Genomic DNA, 21626 nt, shown 5'->3' with positions numbered 1-21626 from the left:
TGAGCCTGCATAGAGAGCTCTGCTGAGTGTGCACTAGTGAAGGAGGGGCTTCCTCCTTTAATCTCTCTCAGGGCTACAGAGAGAAGCCAAAAGCCATCGCTCCATTCAGCCAGGGAAATTTGAGTGCGACGGTTTAAAGCAAACACAGACGGACTCTCCCAGGGGGCTCTGTCTGAGAGGACATTACCCTGATCCTGCACTGCGGTGAACCCTCGGGTACCTGTGTCTGCTTTACATGTATATGATCGGATAATATATGCAATTCACACTAGAGTTCCCGAGTTCACCGGGCATGTAGTTTGGTGATGTTATGGAAATCAACATTCTGTTTGTCTGGGTGCTATATAGGCTCTCAAGCAGGGTATTGTTATGCACAATTGCTTTAGGGCTACCTGCCACTCAATGCTAATGCACATCATTTTATTCACTCATGTCATCAGCAGATGATTCCTACCAAGAGCATTATTCAGCAGCAATGCAAATAATAGACCCCAGACAGGAATTTGTGCAGGGTGTCATGGAAATAGGAATGAGAATCGTATTGGCAGTTTCTCCAGAACAAACAGTAGGAAATGCAGGAGAAAATGGGAAAATAAACCCTGTTGGGTGGCATAATGATTGGCCATAAAACTCTTTTGAGGCCTGCTTTTATGAGCGTTTGTAAAAATCCAAAAGAACTTGGAAAAAGACCCTTTCAGTGTGGAAGTTAACGAGAGGTGGGACAACATAACAAAGCCCTGAGACCTCGCCCACCCCTCTTTCCCACACCCACCCATGGGTGACTGATAGGGACCATACCGCTTTACCCTCAACTGATGAATTATGCTTCAAATATGTTGTAGGTCATATCGGTTAAGTTGTGAAGCAACTTCTGCATTCCTAGTTGAGGCACTGTGGTGGAATGTGTAGGGTCTATTCCTTTCTGACCTGGCTCACCCACCACATCTCCAGTGACCTCTGCCCTGACTCTGGGGCCGGACCCCTCCCCATGGAGTCCAGTCAGGTGACTGCAGTGCCAGGGACAGCACTGAAGCGTTACTTCATTCACTTGAGCTGTCTATTTCTGATTGACAGCATATGAGAAATTATTTCACTGGTTTCTTTGTGCTGAGTTAACTGTTTGTAGGCTTTGTTTACTTTACTTCTGCCTTCATCTCAACAATTCTGTTATTTTAATGCATGTTTGTTGTTTTCTGGTTGTGATTTTTATAGGTAAGGCTGAGTATCCTAGATATTCTGTTGTATTAACATTAGAATAGAATTTTAGAACTTTATTATACAAAAATGTATAGAATTATCAATTATTTAGGTTTAATCTGTTATGGAATACTTTTTTAAAATTGTTTTGGTGGAGCAAAGTTATGCAATAATAAAATGATAAAACAAGGGAGGACTGTGTCTCTCTCGCTGTGCGTGTGCGTGCGCCATTCACAGATGGTTTCGTTCTTAATTTAAAGGTCAAAATATCTGTTGAGTAAAGTGTAGAATTATTATAAAAAATAAACTATAAATTAAGTGTTTAAGTTATTGTGCCTTCAAGCAGTCAGGACATTTCCATCAAAATTAGGAGTTTTGTTGGCTGAGCTGCTTTAATCTAAATACTTTTTTTTCTTGGTCTTTGCAGCCTCAAGACAAATTAGGGTTTGGAAATCAATGTTTTCCAAAAAAAATAGAGTTTTTTCTAAAAAGAAAAATAGTTTTGCCCTTGAGTTAGTATTGTGGATGTCCATAACCTCAAATTTCAAGAATCTGCCATTTAGTGCTTAAACCTTTAAATAAATAAAAAGTTAATGTGGCTTGCTGTATTTGTTTGTACAAAAGAATGTATGGAATGATTTAGGCACATTGTTAATCACCATTGAATCACCATCCCTCTCTTTTATGAAAACTTCCATTTAATAAAACTTTCTTGGGCAACATCGTTGCCTTCCTTGAACCTGTAGTCTTTGTTTTCTGTCTGGTAGGCACTGTGCCATTCACTTTCCCCTGGAAATGTCTGGAAACTGTCCTTTGATCACTGAGCTGAATTTATTTTCCCATCATGCATCAGTGCAGTGAGGATTACTCTGTCAGGAGTAGTTTAGGCTTGGTGACTTAGTGGCTTGCCCTCACTCTCAGTCCCTTTGGAGGTTCAATAATCCACACTGGGTCCATGCCGATACCAGTCTGGACTGGACACCAGGAGTCAGAATGGAAAATCCAGTGGAGAATAGTTTCTGCCAGGCAAAAAAAAAAAAAAAAAAAATCTAGTGCTCTAGCTCCAACTCCCAGACGCCAGACTTCAGGTTTAACGTATGCGCTTTATCTTTGCTTACTCACAAAGTAAGTCCTCCACAGTTTCTACATGTTCTGCTAGGTGTTCATAGTTTTTCTCAGAAGAAGACAGTTGAGGGTGTACATTTGGAGAGAACGGTACCCTTCTTAATGAAGGCCAGAAGCAGAAACACTTCAATGTGTTTCCTATCAAGAGACTTGCAGTTGTGGCTAAAATTCCAGGACATAATAAAAGTCTGTCTGGACTCAATCAAAATAATCAGGCCGCCAAAGAGCCAAACTAAGAACAACTGCGTCTGGATGCTTTGATGAACATTCGGAAGCTTTGTGTAAGCATTTTTAAAAATTGATTTTAGAGCAATTGAACAGAAGGTGGGCATTTTCTTGCCTGTCTTTCTTGAGAACTCATGCTGGGAAGTCAGATAAACTTGCACTGGAAACTATGCCTTATATCCAAAGCGAACAGTCCAGGTGTGGTTGATGGCTGTCTGATGTAGCACAGAGAGGGTGTTGTTGGACTAAGTTATGTTAGTGTTTAAATAGAAGCCTTATTAAAACACTGTAACTTGGTAAGCATGTCCTTGGTCTTATGGGACATTTCAATATTGTACTTCTGTTTTAAGATGTGTTGTCTTTTTCAGTAGGACTTTGAAGAAGACCTTGTGATCACACTTGATCTCTTAATCTATGTGCTTAAGTATTATGCTGTTCTTACCACACTTATCGGCGTATATCAGATAATGCAGATAACTTCATCTCTGATAAATACCTTCAACAGAGACCTTTGTGTTCTGTCAGTAGTTAAGGTTACATTTTTGTAATGATGCGATAAGGTGGCCTCATGTTTTGGTTTAGCATGCCAGAAAAGTCATGTTACACCATAATACATAGAGTATCTGAGGGATATAAACCGTCCAGCAGGTCTGATTAGATTTGCATGCTTGTCCTCATCCACAACTTCATATGAAGCTTTACCTTTTAACAGTACTAAGGCTGAAGTTTATCACACTAATCTCAGCTTCCTTTACCACAGGGGTGTACAAACCTACTCCAGGAGAGCCATTGTCCTGCAAAGTTTAGCTCCAACCCACCTGAACCAGCTAATCAGTGTCTCACTAGGCATACTAGAAACTTCCAGGCAGGTGTGTTTAGGCAAGTTGGAGCTAAACTTTGCAGGACAGTGGCCCTCAGGACTGACTTTGGACACCCCTGCTTTACCGTGTTGATGTACATTTCCATATTTTTGGCTAAAATTTAAATTCTATCATCAGTTACTCGCCCTCATGTCGTTCCAAACCTGCAAGACTTTCTTTCATCTTCGGAAAACAAATTAAGATATTTTTGATAAAATCTGTGAAATTTCTATCCCTCCATTGACGGCTATGCATCTACTACCTTGATGCTTCAAAAAGTTCATAACAATATTGTAAAACTAATCCATATGGATTGAGTGGTTTAGTCCAAATTTTCTGTAGAGACATTTAGGCTTTTTATTCACATATAAACATTGATCAGCAAACATAGACAAAAGCTCAGATTTCATTAAAAATATCTCCATTTGTGTTCCGAAGATGAACGAAAGTCTTGCGGGTTTGGAACGTCATGAGAGTAAACGATGACAAAATTTTCATTTTTGGGTGAACTATCCCTTTATGGAAATGGTCCTTCTTTGTACTTATGAGACATGTTATGTCACTAGATTCAGTTGTAATGAATCATAATTTGCATCTTTAATCAACTTAAGCATTAATAGTCATCATTTTCGTTTACTCTTGCAGAAGAGGTTGACTACAGCAACTTCGGCACCAGCACTCTGACTCGGAAAAAGAAGGCAGTGGTCACTCTTCGGAATGACCTGAACCGCAAACGGCCCCACATCCGCATTGGCATGCCTCAAGATTTCCGTCCTGTATCGTCCATTATTGATGTGGACATCCTTCCTGAATCTCACCGAAGAGTGCGGCTCTACCGGCACGGCTCGGACAAGCCCCTTGGATTCTACATCCGTGATGGCACCAGTGTTCGTGTTACACCCCACGGCTTGGAAAAGGTCCCGGGTATCTTCATTTCCCGCCTGGTACCTGGAGGCCTGGCCGAGAGTACGGGCCTGCTGGCCGTCAATGATGAGGTCCTGGAAGTCAATGGTATTGAGGTGACAGGAAAGACATTGGACCAGGTGACTGACATGATGATCGCAAACAGCCACAACCTTATTGTGACCGTGAAGCCGGTGAACCAGCGCAACAATGTGGTGCGCAGCAGTCGTATCTCGGGCAGCTCGGGTCAGTCATCCGACAGCAGCGGTTCGGTGGGATACCCCGCCATGACCGCTCCCACCGGTGCCACCGCCATCTCTCATGGCTACAGCCCAGAAGATCTGGAGAGTGATGAGGAGTCGGACATCGTAATTGAGAGCAACATCAAGCGGCCATCACGACGCTCCAATGCCTCAGTGGCTTCAACCGCATCCCGGTCCCAGACGCAAACAACCACCGTAACCCCACCCAGCCCCCCTACACGACCCCAAACGAGACCTCCATCCACTGTGTCCACGGCCTCTTTCCACTCTCAACCGAGCTTTAATGGCACAGTGCACAATAGTTTGAGTTACAAGTTGCACAAGGACCTTACCCTCCAAAACAACCCCTACCACAGCAGCAACCCCGTTATGCGGGAAAGCAATGGCAGCCTACACAAAATCCTCAGTAGCCTGAGGACAGACCCCCGTCACAGCCTGGCTTTACCTAGAGGAGGGGTTGAGGAGGATGGCACAGTCATCACTTTATAATACAGTCACATATAAAATCCAGACCACCCAGAGACTCGGCTTTTCAGCCTGGGACATCAGACTCAACTTTGAACCTCACCAAACTTTAAGGGTTTTGTAAAATGGCTAATTTAACAGAAACAATATCTGGAATTTTACTCTTTTAAATGTTTGTTTTTTTCTTCCATGTGTTGTAATGTCTTATGTAAAAAAATGTGTCCAATTCAGTGGTATGTCTCTTTTTCCAAGCAGAGACACTTTTTATTTTGTCTATCAGTGTTTCTCAGTTCTTGTTTGGAGGTTAATTTTAATCATGTTATCTAAATGTGTCTTGGGACCAGAAATTGGGTTTAGACCTGTGTGTGCGTACTGTTGTCTTCTGTTTACGGTTTGTACCTGAAAACAAACATTTGTTCCTGGTATAATGAAAAAGCTGATTATATTATGCAAATGCCAAAATGAATTTACTCTTAATCAGCAAGCCCCCACCCCCCCCACCCCCCTTTTTTTTTTTGCCCTGTCTAATTAAGTTAATAACTGAATAGAATTAAAGGACAACTCCGGTGAAAAATGAACCTAGGGGTAATTAACACATGGTTACCGAGTCGATCTTTCCCTGGGATGCGTTTTCATGAAAATCGAATGTAAAGAGTTTTATCTCTAAAAACAGATTAGCTTATAACGCTAGTATATGGGGCACAGAGTAAGTAAAAGTAAATCGCTAGTTAATACCACTAACAAGGCTCAAAATAGCCTCACACTAACACGGTAGCATAATGAGGGTCCCTACATGCAAACCGAAGCATTGAGAACTTTGTAAGTGTACAGACAGTTTAATAAGAATATACTTTATAAAGACAGTACATTACGCGTTTACAGACAGGCGTCATCTTGGAAAACAGTCTCGACTAATCGAGTCACGAACGCCGTGCTAAGTGAGCTTGTTGATAGGAATTACGTTTGTGAAATCTAACGTAGCACGGCGTTCGTGACTCGATTAGTTGAGACTGTTTTCCAAGATGGATCCTGTCTGTAAACGCGTAATGTACTGTCTTTATAAACTATCTTCTTATTAAACTGTCTGTACACTAACAAAGTTCTCAATGCTTCGGTTTGCATGTAGGGACCCTCATTATGCTACCGTGTTAGTGTGAGGCTATTTTGAGCCTTGTTAGTAGTATTAACTAGCGATTTACTTTTACTTACTCTGTGCCCCATATACTAGCGTTATAAGCTAATCTGTTTTTAAAGATAAAACTCTTTATATTCGATTTTCATGAAAACGCATCCCAGGGAACAATCGACTCAGTAACCATGTGTTAATTACCCCTAGGTTCATTTTTCACTGGAGTTGTCCTTTAATAATCATTATTATTAACTTTCAGTAATGAATGTCTGCTGTATGTTTAATACCTTTATATGCAGTAATTCACAATTTGGCGGATTCCCTCAGAATGTTTGTTTCCGAATATTTAAATATCACTTGTGTCAGCATTACAAAAAGGCTTTTTGGAAATTGTGGATGTTTTTATTTAGACAAGAAACATAAAACTTAAACCATCACTTTTTTGAGACATTTACTACTACAGTATGTTGATTTTGGCCCTGTGGGATTTAATTTGACTTTGTTTCTGGTTTATTTGACTGCAGTGGAGTGTAATTGGTCATCACATATAGGTATTTCACACTTGTATGTCCTCTTGAAGCTCTCCTGACTTCAGGAGACCAGTGGAATGTAAGTTGGTTCCCTCTGTTTTATTCTGTACACATATTTGCTGTCACCTCACTGTTAATGAACCCTCACCTCTGACCTCCACTCAAATCACCACAGCTGAACAGACTGCTGTCTCATACTAGTCATATCCTTAATGGCTTTAATGTTAATGCTGCCACTGAGCATACGGTCCAAGCAAACTTCAGGTATAAAATTAAGTCTTATATCATTTTTTTTTATATTGGGAACACACCAGTTCATTCTTAATTTTGTTTTATAGAGAGAGAGAGTCTGTGGAATACATTTGTATATAATTTAAAACCACTGTGGATGTACCTTCCTTTTGCTTTTAGGTTGACTGCATTGTATTTGTCTTCTTAAACAAAGACTTACCTTCATATCCACCATTTTTGTGCCTTACTGCCCCTCCTACAGACATAGTTCACTCAAACAGACTATTTGGATCTGACCACTGGAAATATTTTCATTTTGGTAAAAGCAAGGGCATGGTATAACATGTGTGAGTCAAAATACATTTGTTCTGTGTCGCCATCTGTTGGTCACTGCCTGAACTGCGTCTATTTAGCTAAGAATCACTTTATATTTTGCATTAATTATTTGCCATTCGTATCATTGTTGTTGTCTTGGATCATCTGTATGTCTGTGTATCATCAACACTGAATAAATTTAACAGAAATTCAAAACAGGATGAGCTAAAAATGAGATTACTTTAAAAAAAATATGACAGATTGTGTCTTCGGTCAGTCGTGTTAGGACAGTTTCAGAGCGCCGGTTATTATAGACCAACATTTCAGTGTCATATATTAGCCAGGCAGTCAAACCACACTTAAAATGGTAGTTACAATACTAAATACATGTAAATAATGTCTATATGGTTTTTACTGATGTCAGGTTTTTTTTTTTTTTTTTATAAAATAAAATTGAGATGGACAAAACACATTCTATAGTGTTCTTTTACATTCATAGTTTTTGTTAAGATTGCATTGCACAGCAATTTCCTGGATCCTTTATGAACCATATTTTTTTTAATAGTTTTAAATATCATTTGGGAAGGAAACGCTATCTGTCTGTCTGTCTGTCTGATTTATTGTCGTGTCAAGTATTTACCACTTTTGAAGTCATCTATCCGTTTGAGTCTCTGCTTTGACCCTTATATATCACATGACCAACATGTGGCCAACCCGTTCTCTGATTGGCTATTAAACTTGCGCATGCGCACATGCTGGTCTGCGTTCACTTCCACATAAACAAGAGCAGTGTAGTGGATAGCGAACCATGGAGCATCGCTTTGACAGGGCAGCAGCGGTGCTGTCACCCCTGGAGGAGTCCAGCGCAGAGGTGAGCAGAGACAGCGGCATCGTGTCCCAAAGCGCCAGCAGCTTGTCTATGGTGAGTGAGGCCCTGAGCAGCGGTACCGTGTCTCAGAGCCCGAGCTTCGGCGCTGCAGTGGCCCAGAGCCCGATCTCAGCAGCCGGAGAAACCCAGGACCAGAGCGAGCCGGAGCAGACACAAGACGACGAACTACTGAGACACACGGCCATCACATACTCCTCTTATATCAGAGCCAACGCGGAAGAAGAGGTAAGGACACATATGCAAAGTCCTTCTTTGGCATGCCTGTTTAACATGATAATGCATAAACTTCAATACACACAATAAAAGCAGGATAGAAAAAATGTCAGTATATCATCATCATCTTCTTCTTCTTCATTATTATTAGCCTATATCACATATAAGCAAGCATGTTGTTCTTCTGAATATTTGTACTGCTCTGATTCGGCCATACTGCAGCACGAGTGTGAATATGATCTTGATACAACATATGAATGATTATTGATATCAACTTGTATTTTCAAAACAGTATTGCCAGTTCTGTCTATATTTTTTATCCACCAAGGAAAATCGTTCTAAAAGAAGCCACAGCATAATCAACTTCCGAGTAACACCTAGTAGTGATGTTTCATTCCTGAATGAATGATTCAATTACTCACTCATAAACACAAGTCCTGCGCAGCGTCTGATTATGCCTACTACTATACTATATAGTAGGTGAAAACCCGTATGTTAGCGGAGTAGAATGTCCGAATTCACAATATTCATAAAACAGTTGGTGAAAAATACCTGGATGACCTACTACTTTTTGAGATTCTGAAGTTCGCATCCATTGGACAGTGGACACTTTGTTATCCCGTGACACAGTAGGTCAGATGACAGTGACAACATGGATGTTGTAGTATGTCTTAATTGCATGCATAGCAGTTGTGCCCTTTCAGTCGGATTGCGGCGCCCCCGGAAGCAATTTCAACATGCAAAGGCTACTATATATTGAAGAAACATGTTTCAAACAAAGTAGTATCTACTATACGGTTTATGCAGCACGGGTCTTACCAATCGTACGTAAACAATAGTTTGTGCATGATGTGTGTAAGCATGTGTGAAATAGGCTCATTTGGTGATTTTATTTATTTTTTCATGAGAAGTTTTGTGTACAAAAACAAATAATCTACGCAATTATTAGTGAATGAGACCCAGTGTCTCCACCTACTGGTATAGCGATGTAACCTGCAGAAAGTGTCACTGAAAACTCTCTCCACAACTAATACACAAACACATACACTGAATTGGTAGTGTTTCACTGTTTGTAACACTACATAAACTGATAAATTGTTGAATATCTGAATGCCATTTCGAATGAATGGCAACTTGCTTTAGATAAACCATAGTGTGTGACTCATGTTGGCTTGCAGTATGTGGTTACTCCCATGAGTATAATATTGTTTCCCTGCATAACAACACTTTATAATGCTATTTGTAATAAGGTGATTATGATGGAAGTACAGAGTTGTGATCGGAGTCCTCTATCTAGAAAAAGAAAACCCAGTTAAACAAATATCACATCTTTTTTTTTTTTAAATCATCTTTGTTTGAGAAAGTATGGGAACCTTTAGGATCAGTTCATATAAAGAGGTCATAAGTCAGTTGTTTCATGTGATTAAAATCATGTGAGTTTTAGCACCCCCTGCCTAATGAAGAACATGAACCTGGGTTTGGCCATGCCTCTGTCGAAAAAGTTTAACCAGGCTGGATAAGATTATAAAACTATTTCTGCAATTGGATAGAGAACAATGTGAAGAAATTCAAAACTGTTACTCTGTGTGGAAGGGGGTGTCAGCATGTCATCTGCACACTACTCTAGCATTCATGAGTCCACCATCATAAAATACTGAACAAGAATGTGTATATGGAAGGATAGTTTGAAGAAAACTGAAGAACACTGCTTTCAAAGAAGAACACTGCTGCTCATTTAAAGGGTTTGTTCACCCAAAAATAAAAAGTATGTCATTAATTACTCCCCCTCATGTCACTCCAAACCCGTAAACTTTCGCCTTCAGAACACAAATTATTTTTATTATTTTTATGAAATCTGAGAGTTTTCTGTTCCTCTATTGATAGCTACGCAACTACCACTTTGTTTGACGCTTCAAAAAGTTCATAAAGAGATTATAAACTAATACATATGATTTGAGCAGTTTAGTCCAAATTTTCTGAAGAGACACAATTGCTTTATGATAAACCGATTGAATTTTGGATTTTATTCACATATAAACATTCATCAACGCACACATCCGATCAGGTAAACGGAAGCTCCAACATGTTCGCTTGATGTGAAAAAAACATTGACGTTCATTCTCATGTGTTACCAAAGACATTTGTTCTTGCGAGTCAAGCAGGTTTGGTTGACCTTTATGACCTTTTATGTTCGCTGATTAATGTTTATATGTGAATAAAATCCAAAATTCAATCGGTTTAACAAGCAATTGTCTCTTCAGAAAATTTGGACTAAACTGCTCAATTCATATGGATTAGTTTATGATCTCTTTATTAACTTTTTGAAGCGTCAAAGTAAAATAATGTCAAATGTTTTTTAAATAAAAAAGCCTGTTGAATTGCACTACTTGAAAAAAATAGGCATTGCATTAACCATGCTTGCATTTTTACTTGTTTTACACAATTACTTGCTCTTCTAACTGTTGCTCTGTCTTCGTCAACAACACGCGCTTTTGCACCCCCTGATGGTGAGGTTGACTAACAGCAGATGGAGAGTATGCTCGGCAATCTACTGCTTTTCCTGCAGTTCCTGGATGTCAATGTTGAATTTACTGTCGAATTTGAACCACTGAATTTATGGAAGCGAATTTGCAAAGCGAAATAAAATGGACCAAAAATTGCCTGTTGAATATTACAGGTTGTATTTTTAAACAGTTTGAATATTTTGGAAGTGAAATATGAAAGGTGAATATGGATTATTGAATTTTTAATAATGAAAATGTGTTTGACATGTTTTTAATTGAAATATTCACAGCCTAAATATTCAACCATGTTGAATTTCAGCCCATAAAAATGCAAACCCTAAAAATACATTGCATTAAAATGCAAGCATGGTTAATGCAATGCCTATTTTTTTCAAGTAGTGCAATTCAACAGGCTTTTTTATTTCAAAAACATTTGACATTATTTTACCTTCATACGTAGCTGTCAATGGAGGAATAGAAAGCTCTCTGATTTCAGCAAAAAGATTTTCATTAGTGTTCTGAAGATGAACGAAAGTCTGACGCGTTTGGAACGACATAAGGGGATGAAAAATTAATGACAGAAAACTTATTTTTGGGTGAACTTTCCCTTAAGGTTTGCCTTGTGGATGACCAGAAAATTTTAGAGGAGAAGGGCCCAAGTCCTGAATGTATCATAAGCTGAACAAATTCAGGATTAGTTCTGGTTTGACAGAACCCAACAAATTCATTCAGTCTCAATCAGTATAATATAGATTATCAACTTTCTCTGTCAACTCAGGATTTCATTTAATGTGTGTGCACATGAAAATGGCATTCATTAGCTTAATATTACTTTTCAAACTTTAATTGCTCCCATATAATGGATTAAAGGGATAGTTCACATTAGTCATTTACTCACTTTTGTCTTTCCAAACCTCTATGACTTTCTTCTGTGGAACACAAAATATATTTTGAAGAATGTTTCATTGAATGAACAAAAAACGCTTTTCTAAAAATATCTTCCCCCTCGGAGTCTCTTCAATGCATCTGTATACTCGTCCTGTTGGAACGCAGTGTAGTTATCAAGCCTAATTTGTCAAGCATGATATGGGTTAAATAAAGACTGACTTGTTCTCTGTGCTGCTGACTGAATTATGTTGCTAACACCAGACTGCTTTTTAAATTCTTAATGGTCCTCTGTTATTTATTTACATCACATGCACACTGAGTATTGTACAGTCTATCATGTGTTTTGTTTTCTTGACGTTTATCACATATTTGCTGTGCAGATCCTGTGCTTGGAGAAAAGCCTGGAAGAAATGCTTACAAGAGTTGATGAGTTTGTTGGTATGCTTGATATGGTAAGATCAATGTCTTTTTCCCCCATTTGTGAAGTTGCTATTAAAATAATTAAAACTAAACTGAAACATAAAAAATAAAATAAATGAAAGCTTACTAGAACAATAAAAAACGAATAAAACAACTCTTAGCTAAATTAACAAAATATAAAAGCTAATTCAAATGATAAATAAATTCTTTAATATTGTATAAATAATACTAAAACAACACTGTTATAACCCAATTAAGACTGAGTTTAACAATCAAGACCCCCTCCCTAAATTACTGTATATAGGCTTCTATATATTTTTATGTATTAAGACCCATTAATTGTTTCCTGGGGGGAAAAAAACATGATATTTTATTAAATTGTATTTGCTTGTATATTGTTACTGTACTAAACCTAAAGCAAATTATTAAAATGTTATATAGAAAATACTGAGCTTTGTATGAAGTATCCACTGTCCTCTAGTAAAATATCAATAGATAAATAAACCTAAATAAAAAAATTACATTTAAAGGCCCACTGAAGTGCCTTGGAACGTGCAGCTTTGTATAATGCATTGACGTAATTTCCACTGAAACAGGAAGCTAAGCTGCGACATATTGAATGGTTCCTACCCCTTTTCAAATAGCCAATAGCGTTTAGGTTACCTCACAGACTGCAAGTCGTACTTGACAGCACCATGAAAGCGAATCCGAGTGCTGATGATACGTTGGATTTAATAGTAGAGGTGTGAATAAATTCTAGCCATTTCATTCTTAACCAACGTACAGTTGAAAAATGGAATAAAACTTGAGTGTTTGAGCAACCGAACACACATCTCCAACCCAGTCTCTTTGACCAGGTGGTATTTATAGCATAGGGGGCGGGACGCTTTAGATTCTAGAGAGCATTTGATTGGACAGAAGATGTGATAAGAAGCTAAAGTCTGCGGTGATGTCATAAAAAAATCTGTGATCCATTTTAGCGGAAGAGAGAGACTCCTAAATGCGAATTTTGTCTTTGTTTTGGAACACACCAGCTTATTCATAACCTTAAAGCTAACATATTCATACTAAAAGCTACAACATTAAAATTAATTTCAGGGGGCCTTTAAGGCCCTGTTTACACCTGGTATTAATGTGTTTTAATCGATCTGATCTCAAGTAAACGAGGGAGACACATACCTGTTTACACCTGGTATTTTAATACGTCTCTTTTGTCCACTTTCAACGACTTCTGTCCTTAATTTCTTTGAGGGGCAGGTAAATGTATGGGCTTTTTCAGATCTTTCGATCTAATGGACGAAATAAGCTCACACAATTTACGTCTTCCCTCAAATTTTCCACAGACTCTGTTGTGGCCCCCTTAAACCCCTGCTTAATGCACTGTTGCCACAGGTGTTTAACTGACCAATCTGCAAATACTTTAACTGAAAAAGCATGCTATAACTTGTTGTTGTTGTTGTTGTTGTTTTATAGATTCGAAATGACACCTCACAGGTGGTCAATGAGAACCTACCACAGATACAAAGAAAATCGGAAGAGATGAGAGAGATTTACCGAAAAATTGACAAATTGGAGGTACTAACTTTAAACAATCCCTGAATCATGGTGATGGATTGATGTTTTCTTTTGTTGCTTCAAGTGTAGCTTCTAATTCTCAGGGCTTTGTCAAAATGGTTGGAGCCAATGTCAATGCAATGGAAGAACAAGTAACTCAAGTTGAAGGTGAAGGTGAAGTTGGAACCCTACCAGGCGCCTTCAAAAAGATCTTTCGCACAATGGCCGTGCCAGGTTTTTTAAACGTGAGCTCTTTACATGTGTATATACATGCTTGCCATAGTATTTGGCATAGAACTGGCACCAATTGTTTACTGCCTCTTTTTTTTCTTCTTCAGAAACCTGCAAGCCCAAGAAGGCAATCACAAAGACACCAAGAGCTTCCCAGTGTATTTAGAACAGAAGATTACTTTAAACCTCAGTCTGAGCAGTAACGGAGAGATTATCGTATTGACTTTATGAAGTACCAACCAAGACCAGGGTTCTCCAACATCAGCAGTGCTGCCTGCTTTCAGGTGCAAACACCTGCTGGGATTGCTAACACAAACACTTCACAGTCACTCTATCTGCAATTTATTAAAATGAATCCTGATCAAAGCCAAGTGTTATTTTAGTAGGCAGTCTAATGGCAGCTAGTTTTATAAACAACAGAAGCTTTGGTTTTAAATAACTTTTTTTTTTTCTGAAGTGCCTCTCCAGGAAGTCTGACATTGTTTCTTATAATTGGGAAAGCATGCTTGGAAAATGTCAGAACATTAGTTCAAACGTTTATATGATTTTTATTCAAACTTGTACATAGTTTTACAGCTTTATAATTATTTTGCCCTTTGTCTTTTCTTCCAGTGCTTGAGATCTTTTTGCACTATTTTCAATATTGCTATTTATCACTGATATATCTTATTAAGGTCTAAAGTTCGATGTCTGGCACATGTTGACGATTAATATTTAATTAATTCATATAACCAGTGTTAATTGACTCTGGGTTATTATGTAGCATTCAGTGCCGCACTCAGCCAAACAATCGCCACAACAAATATTGTTTTTCATGGACCATTTACTTTTATACTAATATGTCCATGGACAGTTGTTATGCTAATTGTTACATGATGATAAATGTGACTAATGATTGTCTGTTTGTAATAAATTTCCAAATGTAGCCTATAGCATAAAGTGACTACATTTCATTACTGATCAGTTGTTGTTTTTGGTCAGTTGAACAGCTTTGTAGAGTATTCCACAAAAATTATGAGAGTTTGCTTTCATCTGTTAATGTGTTGTGAAATTGTAGTGGGATTTACAAAAAATGTGCATGCATGCACATTTATTTGTTAGAAGGATATTGATATTGAACCAATGTTGAGCCGAACCAATGTTGAGCCAAACCTACAACCATAAAATTGGATGACAAAGCTGTATTTTATAGGAAAAGATTACAAGGCTGATAAAGAATGCAAGCATTTTGAATACAATGAAAACAATGGGGAAAAGGTGTATTTCTTTCTGTGATTTACATTACGTTACATTATATTACATGTAGATCTGAACCAAGACACAAGAAATCACCTAAAGAATAGTTTAGCATTTGGTCATATTATATCGGTTAAAATAAATTGCTTTTCTAAACTCCACGTGATTACTCCAAACTCATACTGATTACATTTTTCATGTGTGAGTAAATGGTCCGTTTCACCAACAAATCGTTCTTTTGAACAGATTAATGTAATGATTCAGTCAAAACCTGCTGTTCACAAAGCGTTAGTCAATTACTAGACTGAAAGCCTTGTCATTACTTTTTAACTTTATTCTTGTACAAACAGACACGTACCAGACAGCAACATAGTGTCGGCCCAGATGCGGGCCACATCTGGTACATGTGGATTCCACGCGTACCAGATGTGGGCCGGATCTGGGCGACACTATGTTGCTGTCTGGTACGTATATGTTTGTACAAGAATAAAGTTAAGCATTAGTCTATACTATCAATGATGAACTACATTTTTTTTAATCAGTTTTATTTTGATTAACATGACACAATATAACATCGCGACTAGGCTATATGAAAAGAGGTTTTACTGTTATAAAAAAAAAAAAGGATTTGTGAGCATTAGTGGAACTGAAGGTTTTAGAATAAAAATGAAACACGTGATCGCTGTCATGTGGTGAGTCAATGCCCATGCAGCCGCATGTTGAGCCAGCCGGCTGCTCTCGAATCGCTCTTGCAGTACTTTGATGGCATACGTATCAGTCACCTGGCGTCGGCGCTGTCTCAAGTCGGACAAAATTTCTAACCAGCATGCACTGCTTCAAGTCAGCCGCCGATCGGTTTGCGCAGAGCTGTATGAAGTTGAAAACACCTCATGTCTCTGCAGTACAAAAAGGGGGCGTTTCCAAATTTTGGGGCGTTTTCAAACTGGGAGAGGAGGGTTTTTTTTTAACTATCCAAAGGTACGGAAACCTAAGAGGCCATTCATTATTTTATTTTTTCTTGTTTTCTCGTGATCGTATGGAGCCCCTAAAGGGACACGGTGGTGGAAAAAATTGGGGATGGGAGAATTATTATTTTTTTTTTTTCAACACTTTTGCGTTCCCATGAGAAACTTTGCGTTCCCTCGCAAAACCTGTTGTGAGCTCGGACAAACACTTCCTATTTAGCGTCCCACTGGTTGTGTTTCAGACAGCTCCGTAGCCTAAGTTAACAATGGAGCGGTTCAATGTTTGAACTTGGACTCAAATATAAGTTCAAAGAGTTCAGTAAAGTTGGCAATAAAAATAATATAATAATATAAAAAAAAAAAAAAAAAAACGTTTTCTTTGTGACTTGTACTGATGTGTGACTATTCTTTACAACTACAAATTCCACTGTCACAGGTGCTCAGTTTTGCTATAATAATACCCTCACAGAACATGGTATAGTAATCAGCCATCCATGCTAATCGGTGTGGTGAACTGTAGGTACATCTGTCCAGGCCAACATCTGATGTCTTGATGCCTTCAGCTGGGGATCCCAGAAAACCTGCAATAAAAGTACAGTTCACAATACATACATACTCGTCTGTATCTGGTATCACAAATGATCATTCCAGGTAAAATTTTTAGCTTTGCTCAATATACAATATTTGTGGCATGATATTGCCCAAAAGAAATTATTTCAACTCGCCCTTCTGAATATTCCTTTAGCATGGCATTTTGTGAGAAGCCCAATGACCTTGTCACGTTTTCTTGTCATTTCCAGAAAAAAACGGGGAAAAAAAACTTGTGCCTACAGTGTTTACCCCAGACAATTATTCAGTCCAATAAACATTGTCAGAGTTTTACAAGAGTGAGAGGGACAGGAACAGATTTATGGTACTATTTATGAATGAAAGGTAGAGGATCAGTGTTATCACAGGAACCGGAGACCGCTGACCCCTAATCGTCACCTAAAAGTTTTCTCAGTTTCACAAGTTCGTTCATTTTTCAGACAGAATGGAAGTCTCTTTTCTTTTGTTTCTTTCTTCCCTTTGTTTCGTTTACAATATTTGCGAATAAAATATTGTAAGAAAATATTGTGAGAAAATGGGACGCGTGTGAGATCCGCATGTGCAGCAGTGACAGCAGAATCAAAGAACACAGGTAACAGAGAAAATGACTCACTGCTCTTGACTAAAGAATGTTTGTAGCTTTAATAATGATCAATCATAAAGTAAATGTAAAATTTTGTAAAGTACTTAAAATAATAATAAAAAATTGAACAGAAGTAATTCAGGTAAGAATTTTTTAAGAAACCAAATATAATAAAGATACAAAATATAGTTTTGGGTTTAGGACCTAAGCTACTTAACAAAGATGACTTGGGCTATTCTTATTTAGAATGCTCAGAATTACAGCTTTTAAAGCAATAATTGTTTTGTTTTTTTGGAGAAAGCAAGAATGTTTGGTTAGATTTAGTTTATACAGTACATTATGGAGAGGATAACGTGAAATCAAGAGCAAAAGTATACATTTTGAAAAGATATGCAACTCTAAAATTAAAGAATATTCCATAAAATAAAGGAATACATATCAGCCTACATTAACTAAATAACTATTTGTATAATTGTGTTAAATGTGTTTGAATTGAAAGACATAATAAAGTACATTATATATATATATATATATATATATATATATATATATATATATATATATATATATAGGTGATAATGGTTAATAAAGTCGAATAATGATATGACAGAGTGTCAGTCATTGTGTTCCTATGGTCAGTGTTAGAGGATCTGTGTAACAACTGAGGCTTAGCCTGACAGTTAGCCTGCCCTGGACCAGGCTAGTTTCCCAGCATAAGTTGCCAGAGTAACTGAGTTCGAACTATTTTAAGTTTGCTTTATGAAACAGAATCAACCGACAATAAGTCTGACTAACCAAAATAAGCCTGGCTTGTATTCTAATCTTGTTTTATGGAACAACCCTCTGAGGGTTAATTGTTCCATAAAAGACGCTTAGAAAAGCGGGGATTAAACTGCAAAACCGGACTTGAATGAGCCTAACAAATAAGTTGGGGCTAAAGTGGTTCCATAAAAGGTAATTGAAGTTCACGCAATCTCACTAATTTGATCCAGGTTTATCAAGTCTAGATAATTGCGTGTGCACGCGTTTCTGAAGCAGCCCTAGAGGTCGATCGTGGATCAAATCGATCCACCATCAAACAGCGTATATTTTGTGCTGTTTTATGCCTTTGTGACATGTTTTTTTTTTCCCTCAGTGCAAAACGTACATTTTACAGTTATATTCTCCATCTGTAAATGTTAGAAAGTCATGCAAATGTATCCATTTTGCTGCTAATCTTCATATTGAACGAGCGCTGCTGCGCGCATGCGCGCCAAATAGGAGCGCAATAATTCTGACTAAAATATACATTTTGCTTGGAAAATTAATATGCGATATTTTATAACATTAGAAATATCTTCTAATTATAATAATTTATCTTTAGGATGTTGGATAAGTTGCAGTGAACTTCTAGCAAACAGAAGTAGCCTACTTCAGTGAACAGAAGTAGCCTAATTCAGGGAAGATTATTTTTAAGAAACTAAATATATAAAGATACAAAATATAGTTTTGGGTATAGGACCTATGCTACTTAATAAAGATGATGTATACTTATTTAGAATGTTGAGAATTACAGCTTTTAATGCAATAATTTTTTGGAGAAAGCAAGAATCCCCAGTTTTAAATGAGTAGATTTAATTTCTAAAGTACATAGGATAACATGAAATTAAGAGCAAATGTATACATTTTGAAAAGATATGTGCAACTCTAAAATCAAAGAATATTCCATAAAATAAAGGAATATATATTAGCCTACATTAACTACATTTTTATATAACCCTCCCTCCCTTTTATTTCTAGTTATTTGTTATTTTATTTATTTACTTATTTAATATTTAATATTTGATATTCAAATAATATTACTTGAATAACTATTAGGAATTATGTGTCATTATAAGAGTTTGATATAAATATGTGAATGTTAAATTTTTATTCATATTTATTTATTGTTTTTTGTCTTTTACCCCATATGTAAAAGTGTCTAACTATGTACTTTTTGGTTATTGTTCTAATCATGTGTGTTGGTGGGTATTATCACAAAAGAAAAAAAGTAGAAGGAAAAATAAGGAATATTTATTGGGGGAAAATATGATGTATTGATGAACTGTCAATTTGTATAATTGTGTTAAATGTGTTTGAATTGAAAGACACAATAAAGTACATTATATATATATATATATATATATATATATATATATATATATGCAAAAATATTTGTTATTTGGACATTAGATGTGCCTTATTTAGAATTTTAAACCTATAAGTGTATTTTTATGATAGCAATAACTGTAAAGGGACTATTGTAATGGGGTAAATCAAATGTAGGCTAATATACTGTTACTAAGCTCAGATTCATCTTACCAGTTAAAATTTATACTGTGCTTTTGTAATTATTTATTTTTAAATATGATAATAATTATGATTTTAACTTCTGCATTGCACATTACAAAGCTTATATTGTGTTCTAATGTTCTTCTAATAATCATAAACATGTACTACAGCTGCCAAACAAAACCAGAGAGAAATGTATTCATAAATCTTTAAAACAATAATTAAATCTTGGGCACAAAACATTCAGCCAGTAAAAAAAGAAAACCTGTAGTATATATATTGTATTTAGGCCTATATATATATATATATATATAATTCATTTTATTTAAAGGCGCCTTTCTGAACACCCAAGGACACCTTACAGCAAACAACCAGTGAAATAATAACAATATAAAAATACAATTATAAAATTTACAGCATAATTACATCCATCACACAAAGAAAAGAAAACTGCAATTCACACATAAGCCTGAGTAAAAAGATAAGTTTTTAGACGGGATTTAAAAATTTGAAGACTGTCACAATTCCGTATGTTGGGGGGAAGCGAATTCCACAGCCGAGGCGCCACAAAACTATAAGTTCTTGCTCCCATTGTAGTTAAGCGAATACGTGGCGACACAAGAGAAATGGAGTGAGACGATCTCAGAGAACGAGAAGGAGTATAAATGTTTAAAAGATCAGTGAGATACGGAGGAGCCAAATTATGTAAAGCCTTAAATGTGAGAAGCAGAATTTTAAAATCAATACGGTACTTAACTGGAAGCCAATGTAATTTTTGAAGAATTGGAGTGATGTAGGCCTACGTGCTCTCGTAAAGAAGTCCTAGACAGGACACGTGCCGCTGAGTTTTGAACCAGTTGAAATTTACGATGAAGTTTTGTAGGAAGACCAGAGAGAAGAGCATTACAGTAATCAATTCGTGAAGTGACCAACGCATGAATTAGAATTGCTGTGCTGCTCTTAGTGAGAGAAGGACGAAGTCGGCTAATATTACGCAAATGAAAATATGCGGCGCGTGTAATGCTATATAATGTATATATATAGGTCTATATTGTCTAATTTATCATTGTAGCCTTATTTAAGTTGATTTTCTGTATACTGTGTATTTATTTTTGGACTAATAGTGGTTAATAAAGTCCAATAATGGTATGAGAGAGTGTCAGTGGTAATATCATTGTGTTCTTGTCGGTCAGTGTTAGAGGATCTGTGTAACAGCTGAGGCTTAGCCTGGCAGTTAGCCTGCCCTGGACCAGGCTAGTTTCCCAGCATAAGTTGCCAGGGTAACTGAGTTTGAACTATTTTAAGTTTGCTTTATGAAACAGAATCCAACGACAATAAGTCTGACTAACCAAAATAAGCCTGGCTTGTATTCTAATCTTGTTTTATGGAACAACCCTCTGATGAGAGTCTCATCTGAACACAGCTTTCACAACAGGAAAGCTTACAGGAATAGTCCTGTCAGATTTTTTTATGTTTTATGTATTTACTCATAACAAATCTGAAATAAAATTACCAGTGTGCTCTAGTTTTCAAACAGTTTCAATAAAGACGAAAAAGTATTTGTATTTTCGCATTTGAGAAGTGCAGATAATAATGAGTTTAGCAACCCCTAAAGATACTCCAAACAAATCTGTTGATTGGTTAACATAACATAAAGCCATAAGATAAGATACAAATTTGCAAGAAAAAACATGTATAACATATGTTATCATTGAACAAAATTGAGTTTAATATAAAAATATATACAGCTGCTTGACCAAATCAATGCTAAGACTTTTGAACAGTGAGCATACTACTGCTTCCTTAAATGTTAAAATGTATTCTCACTGAATAAAAAATAAAGTAGTTTAATTAATCCCCAAAAAGTAATTTGTGTGCTGTCTTTTTGTCCAGTAATCATAGTTTAAAAAAAGCAACAATCTTTAATGAAATTGCAGCTGTCATGATAAGAGTTGTAACACCTGAACCTAATAATTGAGTATTACATGTTCCCATGACAACT

The 21626-nt window shown here is 36.9% G+C and overlaps 2 protein-coding genes across 2 annotated transcripts in view; both read left to right on the top strand.

Annotated features, from left to right (window-relative positions):
* The window catches only part of pard6gb (par-6 family cell polarity regulator gamma b), a 39863-nt gene extending 34262 nt beyond the window's left edge, over positions 1–5601 (top strand). Inside the window, exon 3 of the mRNA XM_084131513.1 lies at positions 4053–5601. Within this exon, the coding sequence (XP_083987639.1) occupies positions 4053–5062 (1010 nt within the window). The 3' untranslated portion in view covers positions 5063–5601. The remainder of the gene's footprint in view (positions 1–4052) is intronic.
* Positions 5602–7990: 2389 nt separating this feature from the next.
* Positions 7991–14902, top strand: bloc1s4 (biogenesis of lysosomal organelles complex-1, subunit 4, cappuccino). The gene is made up of 5 exons (XM_084131347.1): positions 7991–8357; positions 12118–12189; positions 13631–13732; positions 13816–13956; positions 14050–14902. Exons 1-5 carry the CDS (start codon positions 8052–8054, stop codon positions 14143–14145), a joined length of 717 nt encoding a protein of 238 aa, XP_083987473.1. The 5' UTR covers positions 7991–8051; the 3' UTR covers positions 14146–14902.
* Positions 14903–21626: the final 6724 nt, after the last annotated feature.

Source organism: Abramis brama (assembly GCF_963993115.1).
Source record: "Abramis brama genome assembly, chromosome: 12".
NCBI lineage: Eukaryota > Metazoa > Chordata > Actinopteri > Cypriniformes > Leuciscidae > Abramis > Abramis brama.
The sequence above is the reverse complement of the archived record's forward strand: the minus strand, read 5'-3'. Positions and strand labels throughout refer to the sequence as shown.

What these genes read in the sequence shown, in the direction of transcription:
- bloc1s4 (XM_084131347.1), top strand. Translation starts at nt 8,052, where the DNA reads ATGGAGCATCGCTTTGACAGGGCAGCAGCGGTGCTGTCACCCCTGGAG. An exon ending in TTGTTGGTATGCTTGATATG is followed by an intron (nt 12,190 to 13,630) that starts GTAAGATCAATG and finishes GTTGTTTTATAG; the next exon opens with ATTCGAAATGACACCTCACA. An exon ending in GAAAAATTGACAAATTGGAG is followed by an intron (nt 13,733 to 13,815) that starts GTACTAACTTTA and finishes TCTAATTCTCAG; the next exon opens with GGCTTTGTCAAAATGGTTGG.